The 22,997-nt window shown below is 48.8% G+C and overlaps 1 protein-coding gene across 8 annotated transcripts in view; it reads right to left on the reverse strand.

Annotated features, from left to right (window-relative positions):
- The window catches only part of GAS7 (growth arrest specific 7), a 220,588-nt gene that overhangs the window by 66,746 nt on the left and 130,845 nt on the right, over window positions 1-22,997 (reverse strand). For all 8 annotated transcript variants that reach the window (XM_075994084.1, XM_075994090.1, XM_075994086.1 and 5 more), the window contains exon 2: window positions 18,650-18,770. In XM_075994084.1, coding sequence (XP_075850199.1) covers window positions 18,650-18,770 — 121 coding nt within the window. The remainder of the gene's footprint in view (window positions 1-18,649; window positions 18,771-22,997) is intronic.

Genomic DNA, 22,997 nt, shown 5'->3' on the forward strand with positions numbered 1-22,997 from the left:
AGGATGAGGAGGAGAAAGGAGAAGGTACAAAAGCTGTGAGGACCCTGTGCAGGGAAGGTACAGGGAGCAGGTTCCCGGGAGGGGCACAGGCAGCAGGGGAGAGAGGGGCCTGCAGCAGGGCCTGGCCTCCTCCTCAAAGTCTTATCTTAAGCCCTGGAGGGCAAAGGCCTGACTTAGAGGACAGGAACAATAGGTTTTAAGCAATCGTGTCCCCAGGTGTTTGGCTGGACAGAGCTGATGGGGGAGGGAAATCACAGCCAGCAGGATATTGTCACTGGGCCTCGGGCAAGGGAAGAGCCCAGGTGACCTGCTGATGCAGTCTGGGTGCTCCTTGTCAACTTCATGGGACTTTCTGAGCACTGGGGAGGGAGCTCACAGCACTGTCCCTGCCCCCAGGGAGCTGGCAAATTGGCGGGATGAATGATCTCTTCCTACCTCAGCTACAGCACCTGCTTTCATACCCGTCCCTCTCACCACATGTAATCCAAGGCTGGGCCGGTATCAAATAAATGCACGCCTGTCTCCTGGGCACTGAGTTCGCTCAGAAGTGTTTGATGAATGAACGAAGACCCGGCTCAAAGCAGCTATCAGAACTAAGTTCAGCAACGTGGCTAATGGCTGGTTTTAAATAATACACATGTGTATGTGTGTAGATAAAAAGAAAGAAAAAGAGACAGAGGGTGAGACCAAGAAGGGGGCCGGGGAGACAGAGCCCCAATTCCCTGCACAGAGGATGAATTACAAATCAGTGAGCAGCCCAACTTAAAGAAAGCCAAGAGCACATACAGGTGGTGTGCAGAAAAGCAACTGCACATGATCAATGAACAAGAAAAGAGGCTCACCCTCACTCAAAATTGGAGAAAGACAGATCAAGACTACAAGATGCTATTTTTTCACTCATGGGATAAATAAGATCTTTCGTGACTGACAACCCCTTGTAACCAAGATCTGCAGAAACAGGTGGGCATGCCTCTGAAAGGCAATTTGGAGATATCTATCAAAATCTATCTATCCTTTGGCCTAACAACAGTTCTAGGTAAGCACAAAGGTATTTTGTGGAGCACTTTTTGTAGAGGGGAAACAACTCCTGGGAAACAACCTAAATGCCCACTGAGGGGGACTGATCGGTGTATTGGCTTAGTGTAGACAAGGTTCTTGCTTTTATAAAAGGGTGTAAATAAAACATATATGCTTATATATGCATGAAAAATTGCTAAAAAAATTACACACAAACGTTTGATGCTGGTTAATTCTTAAAAGTGAAAACAAAAAAAGAAGACTATTATTTTTACAGTATACCCTATTGAATACATGAAAATTTCCACGATAGACAGACAGAGAAAACTGTGTGTAGTGTTGGTACAGGAATAAAGAGAAAGATTAGTGGGAAAAGACGGACAAGGAACAGACTCGGGCTGACTAGTTTGGCGTGGGGTGAAGGGGCGTTTGCTTCTTAAGGCCACGGGGAAAGGCTGACTCAGTCAATCAAGACAGCGGGAATGACGAGCAAACTATCTGAAGGATATTAAGGCAGGCCCATTTCTCACCTGTTTTCTGAAATTAAATTCCTTATGGATTAAAACTTTTAAGGGGGCAGAAACAGTTCAAGAGATTGCCAGAAGAAAATATCACCATATTTTATTGGTAAAGACCCTTTCAAGTGTGACCTCAAAGGTTAGACACCATTAAAGGAAATGACTGGCTAATGTGTCTGTTAAAATAGAGTTTAAAAATCACAATCAGAATTATAAAACATCATAAAAAGTTAAAACCATTTCCCCTATCTGATGATACAGGAAAAACTAAACTGTTTCTCCTACTCTCCATCCAAAACCAGTCTCCAGTTCTGACATCAGACGTGCAGGGGGTTTTCCCTACAGACCAACCACTCAGCTCTACGGCGGACACCAGCTGGGTGTCCTACAATTAATTCAATTCTGACACTGTCTACCTGGAGATAGTGTCAGGTCCCACAGGCTGAAGGCTCAATCCCAAAGACTGTCCCCTGCTTCAGACGCCAATGCCAATTGCAAGTGAGAGACTGTCACCTATACTTCTGATTAAGCAGCTATAAATTCCAGCTCTCACAGGTCCCTCCCCGGGTTTGATTAATTTGCTAGAGCAGCTCCCAGAACTCAGGGAAACACTTAATTTACGTTTGCCCATTTATTACAGAGAATACAGACGAAGAGATGCACAGACTCGAGGAGGGGATGCAGATTGTGTGCCCCCCCCAGGCGGGCCGTGCTCCAGAAATCTTCATGCGTGCAGGTATCTGGAAGCTCCCCGAACCCTGTCCTTCTGGGGTTTTATGGAAGCTTCGTCACATAGGTGCGATTGATTCTAGTATTGGCCACTGGTGATCTACTCCATCTTCAATCCCTTCCCCTCCCTGGAGGTTGCAGGGTAGGGACGGAGAATTCCAACCCTCTGATCACACCATCATCTTTCTGGTGGCCAGCCTCCATCCAGAAGCTTTCTAGGGCCCCCCACCCACTAGTCATGTCATTAGCATACGAAAGACACTCTTAATTCCAAGGGTTTCTGCCGGGAAACTGGAATGGAAGACCAAACATATATTTCACAGTATCCTACTGCTTGTGATCAAGACCCTTCTCTAAGAACAGTCCAAACCCCAGGGTTCCTTGACTACTGCTCTTTGGACCTGCCAAGAGGCATACATAACAGGAGCTGGGGGCCCCTGCAACCGTGAGTGGCAGTTTCTGCCAGACGTTGCTGAAGAAGAAGAGGCAAGTCTGCAGAGAGCGCTGACGGGGGTGGGCACAGACATGACAGCGCCCCGAAGATAGAACAAACCATCTCAGCACCTGCTTTTCCTGTCCTTAAGCTTGTGCTTGTGTGAGATGCCCATAACCCTCTAATAAATGCCCTTTTTGCATAAGTTACTGTGAGTGGGTTTCTAGTCCTATACAACAAGACAGTCCCTTCCCAAGACACCCACCAAACCACACTGCCCTGTCAATGGTCAACGCTAGCCCAGAGGCTGCCCGTTACACTGACATCTGGAACAGTCTCCTGTGACTACACAGAATTGTGGCTTTTTAACAGGCCCCAGGCAGAACTTCCATCATCTCTCGGTGGAAAATCACACCACACAACTGCTCAGATTCCTTCTCCTCCCATAAAGTGGGATTTTCCACTCATACGGCACCCCTTTGTTGTTGTTTTCTGAGAACCTTGGCATTTACTAACTTCAATCGCTCTGCATTGCTAATCCACATATAGAAGACTTTTCAGTAAAAGGTGTGACTTTACATTTATAAATAATGCTCAAAATCACCGGGAGTGTTGCTTCTCACAGGACTGGGGAAATGGCCGGGAAGAGCTGAGGTTATTTTGGGAAATAGAAATAAGCAATAATCTCTCCAAGGCACAGCCACAAAGGTACTTGCAAACCGCTCGATTCTGACGAAGAGGACGGCTTGTCAGCTCCTGCAGGCACAGAGGGAAAGTTCTTATCGTGAACCAACACCGCAAAACACGCACAGAGATTCTGGGCAAAAAAAAAAAAAAAATTTTTTTCAAACGTCAAAAAGAGCATGTAGGATAGAGAAGACCACACAAAATGGAGAAGAAATAGGGAGTAGTTTATAGGTGAATGAAATAAGATTCCTTGGGAAATGGCACGAGCAGGTTTAAAAACTTCTCTGCAAAGACGACTGAGAACCTCATCTGTTCAGGAAAATGGAGGGATGCGAGGAACAGGGCGGCCTTCAAGGTAGCTAAAAGGAGTGTCGCTCAGGGCATGCAGAATCAATCACCTGCAGTGTGGGTTAAAACACAGACTGCAGGACCCGACCCCTGGAGTTTCTGATCCGGTAGGTCTGGGGTAGGGCCTGAGAAATTCCACACCAAACAAGTTCCCAGGTGCTGCTGGCGCTGCTGGTCCGGCAACTCCACTTTCAGAACTACTGGTCTAGAGGAAGACACGGGGTTTGGATGTAGGGCCATTAAAAAAGGCACAAGAATCAAAACAATCCTCAAATTATTCCTGACTTGAAAACACTCTCTGCTCACGCCACATCCTCCAAACGGGTGGCGCTGGTGGAAACTGCAGAAACCACATCAAGTTGGCCCACGTGATCCAGGGAAAGAAGAGTGAACCCAACAGGCAGATCCTCTGAGAGTAAAGAATCAATCAGTCCACAAACATTCAGGTTGTTGCAAAAGCTCCTTGATATTTCCATTGCTATCTCTAAATTCTGCTGGTTAAGAAAGTTCTGCATCTGCACAACTGATAATGAGAATCCACTCTCCCTCTGCAAGAGCAGAGCCAGCTGGAGGGGACATGGTGTCCAAAAGCGAAGTGTCCCCCCAGCCCTTCCTGTTCTGCTTCCCAAGGGTTTGCCCTTGCTCTGTCCTCTCCATACCCCTTCCTGCAGTGGCACCTGCCCCCACCTGCCAATCAACATGTATCATTGTTATATACCAGAAGCAGAAAGCAAGTGAAGTGTTGATCTGAGATGGGCAGGGGCCATCTCCTTGCCTCCCAGCCTGGCACACTCCTTTTTCCATGGTGGAGAGAACAATGGGCCGGGCATCACTGGCTGCTCCTAACACTGTTACCAAAAAGACCTGGGCAGGTGTGTGCAGTCTTGTTGCAGCAGTGTGTACAGCTAGTGTTACAGCTCTTATTCGTTTGACTGGGGAAAGAACCTAGCGGCACACGAGGAGTCGGAGAACAGCCTTTATTCTTCTACAGCAGACTCAACACACCTAGTGTTACAGCTCTCTTCATGTCTTCCGATGTTCTCCTGATGTTCTCCCCTTCTGCCCCTGCTTTTATACCCTTGGTAGGGCTCAAGAAGCGTCTAATCAACTACAAGCTTTAACATCCAATCAGCAACAAGCTTTAACATCCAATCAGCAACAAGCTTTAACATCCAATCAACAACAAGCTTTAACATCCAACCCAAAACAGTGGGATTCAAAAATTACCCAATCAGGATCACGCAAGCAGCATGGCTAGAAACAGGCCGGCACGTGGGCCTGGGACATTCCCGCACGTGGGGTCCCGGCGGCACTCGGGGTCCGGGGCGGCTGGGTGCTGCGGGGCCCAGCCCCAGCAGCGTGCCTCTAACTGGCCACACGCAGCACTGGCCCCCGGAGATGAGGAACTATGGGGAGGCAGCAATCGGCCGCGTCCCGGCACCTGACATTTTCCGCATCAGTGTGGCCCTGAAACAAACCTCTGTTGGCCAGAACATGAGACCACTTTTTGAGCTTAGCAGTAACCAGAGATACAACTAGAGGATTCAAGCCGGGGAGAGGGAAGAGCATATGAATCAAAACATAAATCTGAGAGAGACACACAAAGAGGAACAGAGGAAGATGCGATGTGATTCTGGGGAACAGGAAGCAGACGAGAGCCTTAGCGCTAAGCTCCACTCTTCTCCTCTGTTTCTGAGAAATTCTTTTTATCCCACTTATAAAAGTAATACAGGTCCAAGGAACACATGGTAGAAAACAGAAAAGTAAAAAGAGAAAATGAAAACCTCCCTAATCCCATCCCTGAGAAAGAACCACTGTGAACAGGTACGTCCCCAGCTGATGGGAGGGCGCAGGTGGGAGGGAGGGCACCCGGCCAGCAGCAGTCGGGAGAGGAGGGAGGTGGAGGTGGAGGCGGGAGCCGGGCTCTGTCCTCCACGGGGACACGCAGAGCCTGAAAGGTTTTCAGAACTAGCCCAACGCTCTCCTTTAGAGATGGGGAACTGAGATTTCAGGATCCTGGAGACGCACAAAAGAACTCGGTACATCAGGTAAGAGCAGAGCTGTAGGCAAGACTGCAGCCAAGTCCTCTCTGGTAAGACAAGAGAAGGATCAAAAGTATTTGGAAATCAGTGCAGCTTGTACCAAAAAAACAAAACAATCCCATTTCTCTTGGAACTACTATAGTTCTGGTACCAAGACAGCTCTCTTAAGCAAGAACACACGCCCACATTCACGGACAGCCTGGCAATGCAATGGGAACGTGGCCACCCCTCCTGGGCTAACGCTACCTGAGCCGCATGCCGGGTTCCCAGATGCAGGGGACGGAGCACACCCTCTCCACAGCATCACGGAGGACGTGACGCCACTGGTTTGGCTTAGCAGTGCCCCAAGACACCCCTAGTGGCTTCTCACACTGGGACGGGGAAATGTATTAGTTTCCTGGGGCTGCCATAACATAAACCATAAACTGGGTGGTTTAAACAACATAATTTATTGCTGCTCAGTTTTGGAGACTAGAAGTCTGAAATCAAGGTGCTGGCAGGGTTGGTTACCTCTAGGGCCTCCCCTAGCTTGCGGTGGCCTCAGGCGTTCCGTGGCTTGTAGGTGGCCTTCTCCCTGTGTCTTCCCATCACCCTCCCTCCACGCATGCCTGTCTCAGAGTCCTTGTCCCCCTGTGATGAGGACCCCGTCATACTGGATTAGGGTCCACCATGCTCCAGGAAGAGCTTGTTTTACCTTGACCGTTTACAACTACCTTATTGCCACATAAGGTCACATTCACAGGCACCGGGATGGGGGTGGGGTCAGGACTTCAACATCTCTTGGGGACACAACTCAACCAAGAGCAGGAAGCAGAGGGCTGGAGCTGGCCGGGGCGGTGGCGGGCTGGGAGGGAGGCACAGCTAACACGTGTGAGTGGACGCTGACTGAGGAAGTCTGGACAAACAAGAGACAGAGGAGTCTGGGGTTTCGCAGCAGCGAGTGCAGGTGTCTGGCATCGCCCGGAGAGGCAGAGAGGAAACAGACAGGGAGCAGAGGACAGCTGAGCTCTAGCTACCACGTGCAGGTCCACGCAGGTACTCACCCAAAGCGCGTGAGTAGTCACGCTGGTTATGAAAACAATGAACATGTTCTGTTCCAGGTGGAAAACTGCTTCTGTTCTGACCTCCTCACCCCAAGTGCCTCCAGTCACCAGGACCTGTCACGAGGTGCCTACTAGTGGCCCCAGAATCTGGTCACTAAAGTGTTAATGCCTGGCCTGGTCTGAGGGAGGGGACGGGACCCATGTCACCATACTGCTCCCTAATTCCTCCCTGTGGCAGACCACTCAATAGATTCCCATAAACCCCTCAACTCTCAACCCTGTTCCAGCAGCCATTTCTTCTAGGGCTGAGAGCGTCTTTTGACATGCAGGCAGGTGCTAACCACAGCCAGCGAGAAGGCGGGAGCTTCATTCAACGGAAGCTTCCAGGGTGTCTACTACATGCATGACACAGCTCATGATCCACCCAGGGGTGACAAGACCACTGCAGGTCTCACTGCTCCTCTCCCTGCACCGGTCAACACATGGCCCCCGGGCAGCAGGCACGCGGTAAACATAGGCACCTTGCATGACTCACTTCTCACCCCGTTCTCTTCCTCCCACGCCTCCTGGATGAGTGAGTACTGCCTGCTTTGGAATCCAACTGGGACCGAAATAACACAAAAGCTGCCGCCCCACTCCAAGCTCTGCCTCCAACAGTAAAGAGCCCATCGACGGGACATTATGCCAGCTTTACCTATGGAGGCTCGGTCCCAAACAGTTGAGGGTGACCAGCACGCTGGGGCTGCCACTCATGGTCTCACACTGTGAGAGCTGGAAGGGACTTTCGGAGGTATATTCAGGCAGGGAAGAAAATTGACTCCAACCTACGAGGCGAGTGTCGTTTCACAATCTCGTGCCCACTCAGGAAGCATATGATGTCTTTGCAAAGCGTGGCCATTTGCATTGTGTTCGCCCACACCACCCCTGCAAGAAGCCATCCAAGTGGATGATTAGAGCTGGGCACAGAGAAGGCATTTAGCAAACACTTGTTGCTTGATAATCAATTCACATGGTCCCACTCACATGCCCACTCACCTATTAGAATAAAGCTTATAGATGGTGTCCGTTTGTGCTCAGAGTTCCCCTGACTCCATGGGACCTAACCCTTTACACAGCTACACCGGTTCTGTCCAGACTGCCCGTCCCTGTAGCCCTCAATGTCCTGCTGCAACCACAGGCTCCCACTGCCTCCCCCCCACCCCACCCCCCCGACCCCACACACAAGCCTCACACAAACCCAGCATGGCAATGCTTCCTGAGCTAACCTGTCAGACTCGCGTAAAAGCGTCTGCAAAAGGGCAGAGAATGGGATGCATTTTAAGGTCCCTCTTGGAACGGATGCTTCATAACTAGTGACTAATGAATTGTTTCAGCTTAAATTGTTTTATTCTCTTGCTTGGTCCCCTTTCATAATCTCCCATTTCCAATTGCATTCACAAAGTATCTTTCTGACTTTGCACCTGATGCCACCTCTTGCCTGCCACACCTGATGCAAAACCACAGGGCTCCCTCTGAACACAGAGCCAACACTCCCCCACGGCACTAGACACGGAAAATGCATGCATGAAATTCAACTAATTATTAAAAAAATAACTGAAAATAGTGGCAATTTTGGCTCCACCCAGATGTGTTCAGGCAGGAAAGTGGGACTTTCATGATTTTTTGAAAGACAACAGGTATCGGGATGTTTATTAAGAAAACCTCCCAATTTTTTAATGTTGGCAACTAATCGAGCATTTTTAAGCACTGTGTACATAGTTCACAAATGCTTCTGTGAGCAGTCTCCAGCTTAAAGGCAATCCAGCGTGTGGCATCTACTCTACTGTCTCTTTGCAGGACAGCTCACTCACCAGGATTCCAGCAGTCCTGATCCTGCCTGACCATGTCACCTCCTCCATCCTCCCCACCGCAAGACATTATAATGCCATTTCCCTAGGACTTGGATCATCACAGGTCAGGTTTTTGTTTTTAAAATTTTCTTTAAGCTGGGCATGGTGGTGCATGCCTGCAGTCCCAGCTACTCGGGAGGCTGAGACAGGAGGATCACTTAAACCCAGGAGTTTGAGGTTGCTGTGAACTAGGCTAATGCCATGGCACTCTAGTCCGGCCAACAGAGTGAGACTCTGTCTTAAAAAATAATACATACATACATACATACATTTTTCTTTAAATTGAAATGAGGTCTTGCTATGTTGCCCAGGCTGGCCTTCAACTGCTAGACTCAAGCAATCCTCCCGCCTCTGCCTCCTGAGTAGCTGGGATGACAGGCACATGCCACCGCCCGCAGATCAGCAGTTTTTAATAAGAAGATTTCAAAACAAGCAAATGTCATTCCTTAAGGGTACACAATCCACAGCCAACCTGTACTTTCTTTGGGCTTTAATTAATTAATATTAGCGGGTGTGGTGGTGAGCACCTGTAGGCCCAGCTCTTCAGGAGGCTGAGGCGGGAGGACCACTTGAGCCAGAAGATTGAGACCAGCATGGACAACATAGCAAAACCCTGTCTCAAAATAAACAACAATAATAATAATAATAATGAGTATTGGTTGACCTAATGCCTGGCAGAGATCTGCCTCTTCACATGGAAGCTCCTTTATGTTCTCAGATCCCACTGGGCTCTGCAGTGTAATACATGGGAGTGACTATTCACTGGCACATGCTTCCTAACTAAAGTCGAGGTGAGTGAGGACACCCCAGTCTTAAAATCTCCAGGGAAGATAAAAACAAAAGAAGAAACTTCACAACTCCTCCAAACCTCTAAGGCCTGACCTGTTTCACGCTGGACTCCAAGTTCCTCGGAGGGAAGGGTGTTATTCATCTTGCCCGGATGCCAGAGCTCTGAGCAGCATGTAAAAATGAAAAGCATAAGCCCCAAATTCTTTTACTTAGCCTTACCTAGAAACGAAGTTGAAGCCAGAGCCCATGAGTGCTTTAAAAAAAAATGCTGAGATCAAAGCAAGTTTTGAGCTATTGACTCGAAAACTTTGAAATGATAAGACCTGCCACTGCACCTTGTTATACAGATGAGAATAAAGGCTGGAATAAAAGCTACCCTGATGATGCTTAGGAACACAAACATCCGCCAGGGGAAGGGCCTTTCTTGCCAGTTTTATACTCATTCTAAATCCTGTCACCATAAAACTGAGTTATTTGTCTTCAAGTATTTCTTCCATGATATTTTACAGCAGCTGATGGCTGCATAACCTTTAACCTTGGGACTATAATGCATGCTTACCTGTTCAGAGAAAAGTCAATTTTCTCATTGTATTTCTGTAAGAAAATTGCATTTAGATTGTTCTTCAGCTTTATCATATTCGATTCACTGACTGTGGCTCCACCCATTTCATTGTCACTAAGTGTCCTTGCAAATAAAAAATGGGTGGTGAATACTGGGAAACACTTAAAAAGATAAAGACAAATTTTTTCCTCTTTCTAAGTAGCAGGCTCTGATTCCGTAGGTCTGTGGTGGGATCTGTGCGTTGGTATTTTTTTTTTTAACACAGCCCACTCCCTAGGTGTTTCTGATGCTCACTACAAATTTGGGGATCAGTGGATCAGGCAGAAGGACTCCCCAGCCAAGGCGTCTAAAGAATCGTTTCTGAAGGATGCCAAGGCACAGACTTGCCCACCATGCCCACACGTGCCTGTTTTAAATAATACTTTCATTACAATATGATCTGCATGCCATAAACTTCTCTCTCTTAAAAGCATATAATACAGTATTTTCTGGTATAGTCACAGAGTTGTATAACCTTCACCACCATCTAATTTTAGAACATTTTCATCGCCTCAAAAAGAAACCCCATTCCCATTAGTACCACTCTCCGCTCACCCCTGCCCCTGGCAACCGCCACTCTGCTTTCTGTTTCTGTGGGTTTTCCTATCCTAGGCATTTCCTATAAATGGAATCATACAGCACGTGGCATTTCGTGTCTTAGCTTCTTTTACTTAGCATGATGCTTTCAAGGTTCACCCATGTTGTAGCATGTATCAATCAGCATTGCATTTATGTCTGTGGCTAAATAATATTCCATGGTATGGATACACCATATTTTGTTTGTCCATTCCTCAGCTGATAGACATTTGGGGTGTTTGGTCACGATGAAGAATGCTGCTCTGGACAGACACGCATGGTTTCTGTGTTGAACGCGTGTTTTCAGCTCTCTTGGGTGTGTAAGTAGGAGTGGAATTGCTGGGTCATAGTCTACAGGTTCCCTTTTGTTCCATTTCCATATCTGAACGATGTGCTGCTAATCGGTGACTACATCTAACTGCCGACGAGGGACACTCACACACCGCTTAACAACAGGCAGTCTCCTGCAAGTAACTCAACTTTCTACGACAGAATAGAGCAAACAATAAAATCTGTCTCTTTTGTCTTTCCACTTTTATGGGTCTTCAACTCACTGGCCGTGTGAATGACTCTCTAACTCACCTGCATTTACCACAAACCAGAGATTACTGGTCTTAAAAACTGGGGAAAATGAGGGGTGTGTTAGGCACTTAAGTATTGCCTAAATATAATGAATTCAGATGGAAGCCTTGGAAGAGAAAACAAAACCCACACAGAAGCAGATTAATACTAAGCTTTAAGACCTTCCATTAAGAGTCCATTAAAGAAAAATAATAAAGCCAAAATGAGGCTTCCTATAAATTAGGCTGGCACACTCACTTGCACACACTCTCTCGCTCAAATACGCATACACACATGTACACACAATGCCTAATATTATCGACCAAGCGTGCCAAATACAAACATCTTTTTAGTCTCACATTTGTCTAACACAGATGGACAGAAGAAAATAGATGGGTGTTTCTGGATGCAGGCCCTTCCCAGGGCAACTTTTATTAACAGGGAATTATCAGGGCTGTGCTGTTCTACTTGGGGAGTTAGAAAAGGATCCAATTATTTGTAACAAAGAAGAACTCAAAGAATCCTTTGTAAAAGTGTTGTAACTGGAAAACTTATCTAGAAACTCACATTAGTTCCTGGTGTAATAAAGTTAAATGGGAATCCACTCATTTAAAGAAAAATTAAAACAAGAAATCAAGAAAATTGCTATTTGGCAAATGGAGCCCAAAGCTCAAATCCCGGTTTAGTCCTCCAAGCCTAACTCACAAACATAATAAAACATTTACAGACATAGATTCTTTGTCAAAAGAGCTTAAGACCAGTTACGGATTCCTTTGTTCCTTTTCCACTCCCACTGTTTCACTTGACTAGCCTTAAAAAAAAAAAGATTAAGAACAATTCCCAGCTCTCCTGAGTTTAGGTTGATGCTCTAACAAGATGAATAGGCTTCCCTTAAAAATAATTGTCATTTCAGGTGATTTTCTAAACTGTTAACTCAGTTATTCTTGTTTTAAATTAAGTGACCACCACCCATGCCCATCCTTCTGAATACTGAGGCAAAAAAGAAAAAGATCAGAAGCTGGGGGCGGGGGGGGCAGTCACAGCCTGGCTTATGAGTGGCCAGGAAACTCAGAGCCAGTTCCCTCACGGCAGGGGGACTCTACCTCCTTATGTGTGAAATGGATGGGGCCTATTTCCTAGACCAGAGATCATCAAACTTTTTCTGTTAAGAGCCAGATAGCAGTAAATAGTTTTGGGTTTTATGGCCCACAAGGTCTCTACTGCAACTACAGACACTACTCAACTTATGATGGGATTACACCTCGATAAGCCCGTCTAAGTTGAAAATGCACTTAATACATCAAACCTACTGAACATCATATCTTAGCCTAGCCTACCTTAAATGTGCTCAGAACATACCCATTATCCTACAGTTGGGCAAAAACATCTAACACAAAGCCTATTTTGTAACAAAGTGTTGACTATCTCACATCATTTATTGAATATAGCTTCTACTGAATGCGTACTGCTTTTGTACCATCGTAAAGTTGAAAAAATTGTAAGTCGAACCATTCCAAGCTGGGTACCATCTATATGCAACTCTGCCATCGCAGTGCAAAACCAGCTGTAGATACACGTAAACAAAAGGGGACAGACAGCTGTGTTCCAACGAAGCTTTAGTTGCCAAAATAGGCTTTGAGTTGAATTGGACCCACAGGCGGTACTTTGCCAACCCCTGCAGTAGATGATTTGGAAGGTTCCCCCCAGGGATGACCATCAAGCAAGAGTCACTGAAACCCACTTTTACGAGTGATCAAGTCATTAGGGTCTGACACTGGAGCCAAACATGCACCGAAGCACTCAGTTCTAGAAGAGTCTCTGCATTGGACTCTTCCTCACGTTTCCATCAACGGCAACCTTCTATTAATATTCTGGCTGGTATCTCGCTCAGGTTCTGTTGACCACCCACCTTGGGCTTCGAGGAAACTTCCCTCTGTCGGGGCTGGAATCGAGCTTTCCGAGAGGCTGCTGGGAGTCCTACGATACGACCCAAAAGTGCGGGTAAATAGCTCTCCGCGAGGAGAAAGCTTGGCCAGTGGGAAACAGAAGACAAGAAGGAGGTGAGCAGATAAAACATCTCTGCTTCCCCTTGGACTCCAAGGGCCCCCTGTGGCTCCTCTCTGCGACCCTTCTAGAGAAGTGAACACGCCTGCTGAGGGACCTGCCTGCTCTCTGCATTTCATGGTCAAACACTAGCCAGCATCACTGGCTTCTCCCCTGGCCTCCTTTCCTCTTCCTACTGCCCTCACAGCTCTGGGCTGACACCTCCTAAGTAAGGTGCTAACACTTAACCCTTGCCTCAGGCTCTGCTTTCTATCAAAAAAGGGCCAAAATACCACCACAAATGATCCTTTTTCCTTAAAAATAAAAGACATAGACGAAATAAATAAAACTACTGGATTTAGAGTGTTCAAAGCTAAATAAATACAAGGTGAAATACTGAGTCATACATTAAACGAAACCAATCTTGGACTTCAATATTGGCTTCACATACTCCTATAATGCCCAAATGGTAAAATGTATCCTAGACAATATCTAAAAGATTGGCATCTCTCCAAAAAGAACCTGAGTACCTGTGACCATTTCACTGTTAAGTGATTAAGCATGCATACCTGGCCTTCTGATTATAAATGGAACAAACAATGCTGTGCTCTCTCTCTCTTAAAATGCAATCACCTGTTGTGTAAGTAAGAGAGGTCTCTGCTATGGTCTGAATGTTTGTGTCCTTCCCAAATTCACTTGTTGAAATCTAATCCCCCAGTGCTAAAAGGAAGGGCCTTTAGGAGTTGATTAGGTCATGACAGCCCTGGTGGGATTAGTGCCCTTAAAAAAGAGATCAAAGGGGGCTTGTTTGCCCTTTCCACCCTGTGAGAACACAGCAAGAAAACAGCCCTCTATGGACCAGAAAGCAGACCCTCGCTAGACACCAAATCTGCTGGCATTGATCCTGGACTTCCCAGATTCCAGAACATTTCTATTGTTTATACATCACCCAGCCTATGGTATTGTGTTACAGCAGCTCACACAGACTAAGACAGTCCCCTTAACACTAGAGGCTATTGGTAACAGCTCACTATCCATGAACTAAACACGCCCCCAACTCTTAGCAACAGAGTCAGCTTTTGGTGGGAATGGAGCACTTTCCTAGAGAGTACAGGACAGGTGATTTCCTGATACCAGAACCCCTAGAGTTCCTGGGGCTGAACTGAAGGCCACTTTGCATGATGAAATCCCCTGCAGAGCCACAAGCTGTGGGGGGCTAAGTGAGATGGGGACTTCCCAAAGTCTCACGGAGCATGCATGCTCTGAATGTGTTGGTGAGTTTACATGAAAGCAGCGGTGCTACTGCATTAGCTTAACCACTGAAACTTCCTGCTAACCGTCTGGCCCAACATGGCTTACTAAATAATCCGTGCTTTTTCCCGGTGATTTAAAATATCACCCCAACCATGAATCTGATCTATATTTCAGTCTGTCTCTGACTTCCCCTCCTTGAGGATCTTTTCTCCTTTTCCTTTTATGACACTACTTCTTCCTAGGTTCCTTGTGCCTCGGACAATTCCTTCAAAGTCTCTTTGGCCACCACCTTAAAGCCTGTGCTGCAAAGCTCCCTCCTACAGGCTTGCCCTGGGTGATCTTCTGCATCCTCATGACTTCATTCTTCTGCTGATGAAATGCACACCCTGGACCACCAGGTGTGGTTGTGCAGGCTGGTCACTGCACAAGGGGGCAGGGACTGATGAAATCTACTCTGCTGTCTGCATGCCAGGCCCTGTATCACACGGCTCCCCAAGCTCCCGTCTCTAGCCCAGATGTCCCCCAAGTCACCAATCCATTCATGCAAACATGCCAGCCATCTCCCCCTGAATGTCCCCCAAGAACTATACCCTCAACATGGACTCATTTTCTCCCTTCAGAACTGTTTCTCCCATTCTCACTGCATGGCTCCATCACATGAGGCAGAAAACCAGGAGGAATCTGAGCGCTCCCTACCCTTGACTTGCCACATCCTGTCTGACAGATTCTACCTCCTCCGCTCCAGCCCCTGCTGTAGAATTGGAGTTTGACCTCATTATTTCTCTTCTCATTTAGTCTGCCGGGCTCCATGCTTACTGGCCTTAAAGCCTTCACTACTCTGCTGCACAGTAACCTGGCCACAATATTCTGATCATGTCATGCCACTGCTTGGAAACTTTCCAGGCTTCCCACTGCCCACAGGATAAAGATCCAAACCCTCAAAATGCCTCGGGGAGCCGTTTGTAGCTCAGACCCTGACTCTCTGTTACCTCCTGTTCCTTACCAATGCCATACGACACATCAGCCTTTCTCTTGCTGAAACCTGCGCTTGGGATGGCTGAATTAAGAGGCCCCTCCTCAAAGACGTGGTTGATACCCAGATAGAGCTTACCAACCCCTTCCTCGAGCCCCCAGATTTCCATGCTACTATCCATAGCACTTACAGGTTTATATGTTTCTCTGGCCTCATTAGAACTGCAGCCTCTGAAAGCAGAGACAGTATCTTGTTTGATTTTGTGTCCCCGGAGCCTGGCACAGCGGCCAGCACCGTGACAGCCTCATTCATAAATCCTCAATGGATGTGGAAATAAGCTGATTAGCTGGAGCAAGGTAATGCAAATGTAAATCAGACTTTCAACCGGTGATGTGTGTATGCGGTGTGAAAATGGGGCCAGAACACCTATTACGCCCAAGCGCTGGCTGGGAAAGAGGGATTGAGGGAGGGAAACTGGAACTATTTGGAAGGAAGGCAGGCAGACAGACAGACAGACAGACAGACAGACAGACAGAGAGGACTGGCCTGCTCAGAACAAGGACCACGTTTCCTGGGCAGTGGGCCTGCGTGCCCATGAACTGCCGCCTGGCTCGGAAGGAAGGGGCTTCGGCAGGGGCCGGGCAGGAAGGTGCCGGCGGCCGGCCCGGCCCACAGGAACAAGGCACAGACTCCGAGAGTCGGGAGGTAAGAGAAGAATGAGTGGCTATTCCGATAGACACTTTCCTGCAGACGATAGGCATTCAGATTCAAAAGCCTTAAAAACACCAAATAAACACAGGTCTAAGAAAGGACTCCAGGGGAGAGGCAGAAAGACAGCAGCTCCCTTCTCTTTAGGCCACAGAGCAAAATCCCTACTATGATGTTCAAGGCCTGCATGAAACGTGACTGACTCCCAGCTGCCGTGGGCATCTCCCATCCGAACCCCTTCCTCGTCCTTCCCACCCAGCTGAAAGGTGCCGCCGCCTCCTCCTCCAAGAAGCCTCCCCTGATTCCCCAGGGTCTATCACACGCACTTAAAACACCCTGGACTTCTTGATGGCCCTTCTCGTGATTGTAATCAAACAGGTGTTCATTTAAAAGCTGCTTCCACTGCAAGAAGATAAGCACCTTGAGGTCGAGGACTGCTGTGTGGCTCTTCTTGTATCTCCAGCATCCAACACTCACCCTGCCTGGTACGTACGCGATGCTCAATGGGTATGTGTTGGATGACTGATTCAGCCAAACAAGCAGGTAAACAATGAATGAAACAACTAATGAATAAAACTGGCATGTGTCTAGAACGAAAGACCAAGGAGCTGGAATTACTCTCAGCGTAGAAGAAAAGGAGAAGCGGCTAAGCAGGTCGGTCCTCCTGGAGCCCACGGCTGAGCCAGAGCAGGGTCCAACCACGGGCTGCGGGCCAGCCGGGCCCTCCCCACCACCACTCGGGCAGGGAACTCGCCAACTAAGGTCATCTTTCACATCGCCAAACAGTTGAAAAAGAATCAGAAGAAGAGTATTTCATAACATGTAAAAGTTATCTGAAATTCATATTTCGGTGTCCATAAAGTTTTACGGGCTCACAGTGACACTCATTTGTTTGCCCATGGTCTGTGGCTGCTTTCATGCTGCAACAGTAGAGTTTTTAACTTGAAAGTATATTATTCTCTATTTTTTAAAAAAAAATAAAAAAGATTTTGAAAAAAGATGCTGATTTTAGACAGCTCCTTTTTCTTTCCTGCACTCCCCTTGGCGATAGAGTAGCTAATTCAGGACAAGAGCGGATCCAAATTCTTGTTGATCTCAGGAGCCTGTGGGCCAAATTCTGCATTTTGCGGGCGCAGATGTGGTGCCGCGTATAAACACAGCCTCCTCTGAAACCTCCAGTCTCGGGTAACTGTGCAGAGCTGCTCATGTGTTTGTTTTGAGGAAGCGTAAGGTTAGAACGGTCAGAACAGTCCCACTTCTCCTTTCCTAGAAACTCTGACACTTCTTCAACTAGACCCTCTCTCTTTAGAGCCCAAGGGGGGTCAGGCTGCCAGGGGATATGAACAAGTCAGCAGCCCAGAGTGGCAGCTGTCAGCTGCCTTCTTTGTGTCTCTGCTCACCAGCAGCTGCTCCTGTCGCCAGGACCCCTCCCGGTGCAGGCTCATAATCACAAGACATATTAGAGATCCCCTCGGGTGGGCAGAGGTGGCCACGGAGTCAGGTGGACACAGGTGAGAGAAGTGAGAGGCCAAGGCTGAGCCAGCTACCCAGGATTTGGGTAGAATTTGACTTTCTGCCTTGGCACGCACGTCTATGATTTCTACCAAATCCATCCTTCCTTTCTCTCATGGTAATTTCCTCAGGGAGTCATGGCAGACACTGGGCTATCAGTTGGTTTGGCTGCCCTGCCCAAGACCACACCTGCAACACTGTCCCCTGCTCACCTTGCTGCAGACCCTGCCACACTGTGCACCCCGCTTTATAAACAAACCATCCCCAGCTGATGTCCAGGGATCCTGGGGTTGTTCGAGGGCCTGGGAAATCCATCATCATTGTGGGTGCTGGGGTGTGGTCCTACTCAACTCAGACAGGCACATGGAACCTGTGCTGTCTGATGGGATAAATAATCCACAAGTAGCCCCAGCATTTCCCAAAGAACATGCTGAGAAATACCAGCCAGCGAGATACTTAAGAGAAAAAGATGTTGTGCTGAAATTAGGGAAACCTCACATTTGCAATCCCCGTTTCAGAGATGCAGTATCATTCGTCCATCAAAGTTCCAAGAAATCGTGCAGTAGTTTAACCTGGTTACCTTGATTTAAACAGCTGTTGACCATCGAACCTTCTGAGATCCCATTGCCCCAGGCAATGAGACTGTGGCCAACACAGATGCCCAGCGTGGGTGAGGTTCCGAGGATGACCACACCTCGAAGGGCAGCCTTCCCTCTGAAGGTAACTCCCAGGGCCACAGACCCCGACTGGGACCCCTGCCACTCAGCACTGTGGTGACAGCAAGACTCTACTGCAGCCCCTGGGCACAGATTTATGAAGAAAGAGCCCCAGAACAGAGGGGTGGGGCAGGGAGGAACAAACTGCCCCTCCAGAGAGAGAGACAGAGGCCCGGGGGCTGTGCAGGACGCTCCCCGAGTGGCACTCACCATTGGTGGTCGTGTTGACATAGTAGCGCCGGCCCTGAGGGGACAGGTAGCTCTGCCAGCCAGGTGGAAGGACGACAGTCTGGCTTTCTTCTCCTGGCGGAGGGGGTACCATTCCAGGCTTCTGTTGGGGAGGAAAGAGAAGGTCACATCCATCTGGCATTTTTACAAGTGTTTTGAAACCAGGAAGTCAGGGGCTGGTGAAGACACCCTAGAACAGCTGGACGTTGGAGAGTGCACGGCCCACACCCCCCTGGGGGGAGGTCACAGGCAGCACGTGTGTGATCTCAGGGGCTGCATGAGCACGAGGGGCAAGAAGCACCTGTGCTTTCGGGGCCACCGCACAGGGGACAGCTTCCCCAGGAGCACAGAGGGACGCGCCAGTCAGCTAACAGCGCTGCACTTTCTTCCAGTCAGCCCCCAGAACATCACTCACGGAGGTGCTGCACTTTCCGGGGTCCCTGTCACTTCCACCAGCTCCTGCTGTGGAATCCAAGGACTGAAATTCCCGGGACCACCGAGCACAGCAGCAGACAAGACCCCGGGCCTGCCGTGTAGATCTAGCACAGGTAATTCATGCAAGTCGCTGCAGAGCGAGACGAAAGCGTCCTATCGTAATTCCCGAGAAGCCAGGAAGAGCTACGAGCAGCTTTTCTCATCAAGTGTCCAAATCCCACTGGCAAATAGACCTAGCACTCGGGGACAGAACAGACACCGGCTTTCCACTGTATGCACTTACGTGCAGTTTAATTGTTCAACCACGTACATTACTTTTCATTTTAAAAAATCAGATAAAAATACATATGACACAGAGACTAGAAACAGACCCAGATGCAAAATCAGTGGTGCTCCCCACGCAGTGGCTTGTGGGCAATTTTTATTCATTCCTTTCTATTATCTGTTCCCTCTAAATTTCCCCCAATAAACCCCAAAATAAAAGTTATTAGCTAAAGAACATTTAAAAGTAAAGACAGACGGTCCAGGTTAGCCCACACGATCACCTGTGCCTTTTGAAAATTGTAAATCGACTCAAATCGGAGTCTGAGCCCCACGGAGAAAGTGGCCGTGAATTTCTGAGCACAGCGGGGGCCTGTTCAGGGTCGTTGCAGGCGGTCAGCTCCCCGATGTGCTCAGCATCCCGGCCGTGTGCACCCACACGCCTGCTTACAGGCCGAGACAACAGACTGAGGGTGCAGCAGACACGGCTCCCAGGCTGCTGCCGGGCTTCGTGAGGGCTGCAAAACCACGTGGTGCCCTGCGTGCCCGCGGGGCAAGGAGTGAATCGGAGCGAGCCACTCCCGGGATTCTGAGTAAACATGGCCCCGCTTCGGCCCTCTGTGTAGCCGAAGTGTGTGTTTCATTACGAATTTTCACGACTTAATTAAAAGCTTTCCCCCGATGCCCTGGATGTGTCTGTCTCCTGCTAACCCACAGCGCCTCTTCCATTCTGCGGGGAAGATGTCTTCTAAGCAAGCAGGTGACATCGAGGTGGACAGCCGCCAGGCCGGTGTCCCCCTAGGCTCCCACGCTGCTATTTCATTAGCTGACCAGGTCCACTAAGCACAAGCGCACACCTGAGCAGGTTTACCTGGGCCTCACACACTGCTCTGGCTTTCGCTGGATTGGAAGAAGGCCCAAATCCAGGCAAGACAAATAGTCTTATAATGAGTAAAGTGCGTGTGTGTGTGTGTGTGTGTGTGTGTGTGTGTACGTATGCATGTGGTGTATCCTATGTACAGAAGATGCATATTTTGGCCAGTGGGGTTAGGGGTGGGCATGGGGGGCGGGCAAGAGGGTTGAGAATGAGTATTTGATTGAATAGAGAAGTATCCTAGAACCACAGGGGTGAGATGCCAGGTAGCCTCTCCTTGAGTGAAGTATTTTAGTTTCTTCTTTAATCAAATATGGTTAGACTAGACGGGTGCTAGTCCAAACAACCCGGGAGGAGATGAGAAGTTGTAAAAGGTATTATGAAGGGTCAGAGGTTGACATGGCCAGAAATGGGTTGCAGAGAGGGGGACCTGGAGGGACAGCAAAAACAGGCTTCAGGCTCAAACAGCCTCAGTGCCAGCCTGACTCAGCCACTTGGCAGCCACGTGACCACAGGCAAATGACTCGCTCAGCCCGGCTGTTGTGCGTCTGTAAAGCAGAGCATCATTCTATCGGCCCGGGTATGGAAGACGTTTGGGAGACCCACATAACCGACCTGGCACCTAGGAGAGTGCCCGTCCCCGGGAATGCTCAACGGATGGGGGCTCCCGATGGAAGGCGGGGTGCGTCACAGCCCCTGTCCACAGTGCTGTGACGTTCAGGAGAGTGCACCGACATCCACGCCAGCCTCACCATCACTGCGCCTGAAGTGTCACCATCAACAGTCACTTCTCTGAGGTTTCTGTTTCCAAGACTACCGGGCCTTGAAGTGCTAACCCCTGCTGGGGAGGTTGACACCTTAAGGTGTTGGCTAACTGCTCTGGGGAGGAGGCTGGCGGTGAGGAGGCCACTCCCTACAGGACTGGAGACCGAGTGGGCAGTGCCCGTCCATGCAAGAGCACTCATGATGCCCGTCCCCCGGCCAGACGGATGGCACTTTCCTCTTTAGAGTCACTCTGGGTGATTTGTCTAAACTACCCTGTTGGTCAGAACACGTGAGGACACGGACAGTCCAGGAGATGCAACAGCTGCTCTGAGGACTCCCCAACTAGGAAATGGGGGACCCTACAGAAGGCGGAAGGCGTCCCTGGCACTGAGCTAGGAAGGGCCACGATGTGCCGGAATAGGGGAGAAGGAGGGCACCCGCCAACCAGACCCGTTTTCTTCCTCGGCCCACGTGGCCAAGGCTGCCTCCCCGTCCCTCCCGAGTGGCCACGGGTCGGCTCTCTGCCGCCGGCTCCCCAGGCAGCCGCAGTCCCTTTGCCCGTCACCCCCCTCAGAAAGATGTGCCTCCTGGTGGCTTCCCCGAAACAAGTCAGGAGTCAGAAGATGGGGAGAAAACCGGGTCTACACCCAACCCTGGAAACAAGTGTTCAGACAAAAACTGGTATATAAGGTGCGTCATTTCGTTACAGCCAAAAAGGTGAAAACAGCCCGAATGCCCATCAACGGATGAACAAAATGTAGTACAGCCAAACAGTGGAATATTATTCCAGAAATAAAAAGAAACGGAGTGCTGATGCCTGCTACAGCACACACACACCTTGAAAACATCGTGCGAAGTGAAAGACGCCAGACACAAAAGGTTCCCTAGTGTAGGGCTCCACTGACCCGACATGCCCACCATGGGCAAAGCCACCGAGACAGAAATAGATTAGTAGGAGCCAGGGGCCAGGGGGAGGGGAAAAATGGTAGAAGTTTTCCTTTTGGGGGGATGACAATGTTCTGGAACTAGACAGTGGTAATGGCTGCACCATATCGTGGATTCATAAATGTCACTGATGGTAAATTTTTATGTGTTATGTATTTTACCAGATCATAAAATTTAAAAAAAAAAATATGTGGTGAAGGCATAAGTTAGACCCCCTCTCCTCCCGCAAGCCCTCATTTAAGAGGACAAAAGCACCAACACTACCTCACCCTCGTGGCCGTGGAGGGGCAGGGGCAGCCAGCCTCCTGCAGGGCCGCTCCCCGCCCCAGCCACCACGAGGATACAGTGTGAACAACTACCCAATAATTAAGGTCTCTCCCAAAGTTATTCTTCTGATTAGTTTCCTTCCAAATTAAATCCTTCCCTTCCCTTCTTTAGTCCTGCGGCTTCTTTCCTTCAATTCTGTCAGCTCTTTCCCATGGGAATAGGAACTAGAAGCAGAGGTGACACAAGCCCAGGAGGTTGGGGACCCCACCTAGCAGGGGAGGGGGTGGGGGAAATCAAAGCGATCTCCTCCAACTCAGAAATCCTTCGCCTAATGCACGGAGTGTGTTTGCGAGAATTACAAAACACTGCCTCTTCCTCTGGAAGGGGCCATCCCTCGGCAAGAGCGTAAGGCCGGGTTTCCGTCCCTTTCTGTCCTCCTTCATCTGGACCCCCTTGTTCAGTAGACAACCTGCTCAACTGTATATGGAAACCCTACCTCTAGGAATCGAAGCTATGGATCTTGTGCCTCCCAAAATAGGTGCATGTGTGTGCACATACACACCCTATTTCATATGTAATATTAAGAGGTTTCTGGACCACGTCAGAACCCTAGTCTAATAGGTACTCAAGAAATATCTGAATCAGATCCCATCAACAGTACCTTTTACCAGTTATCAAATGTCTACGGTGCACCAAGGACTGGGCCAGGTGCTTTAGACGATTAGCGAATCTTTACAACACGCATGCCTCACAGATGGCATTTGTTCCCATTTTAAAATGAGA

The sequence above is a fragment of the Microcebus murinus genome, chromosome 18 (genome assembly GCF_040939455.1).
Source record: "Microcebus murinus isolate Inina chromosome 18, M.murinus_Inina_mat1.0, whole genome shotgun sequence".
Classification (NCBI taxonomy): domain Eukaryota; kingdom Metazoa; phylum Chordata; class Mammalia; order Primates; family Cheirogaleidae; genus Microcebus; species Microcebus murinus.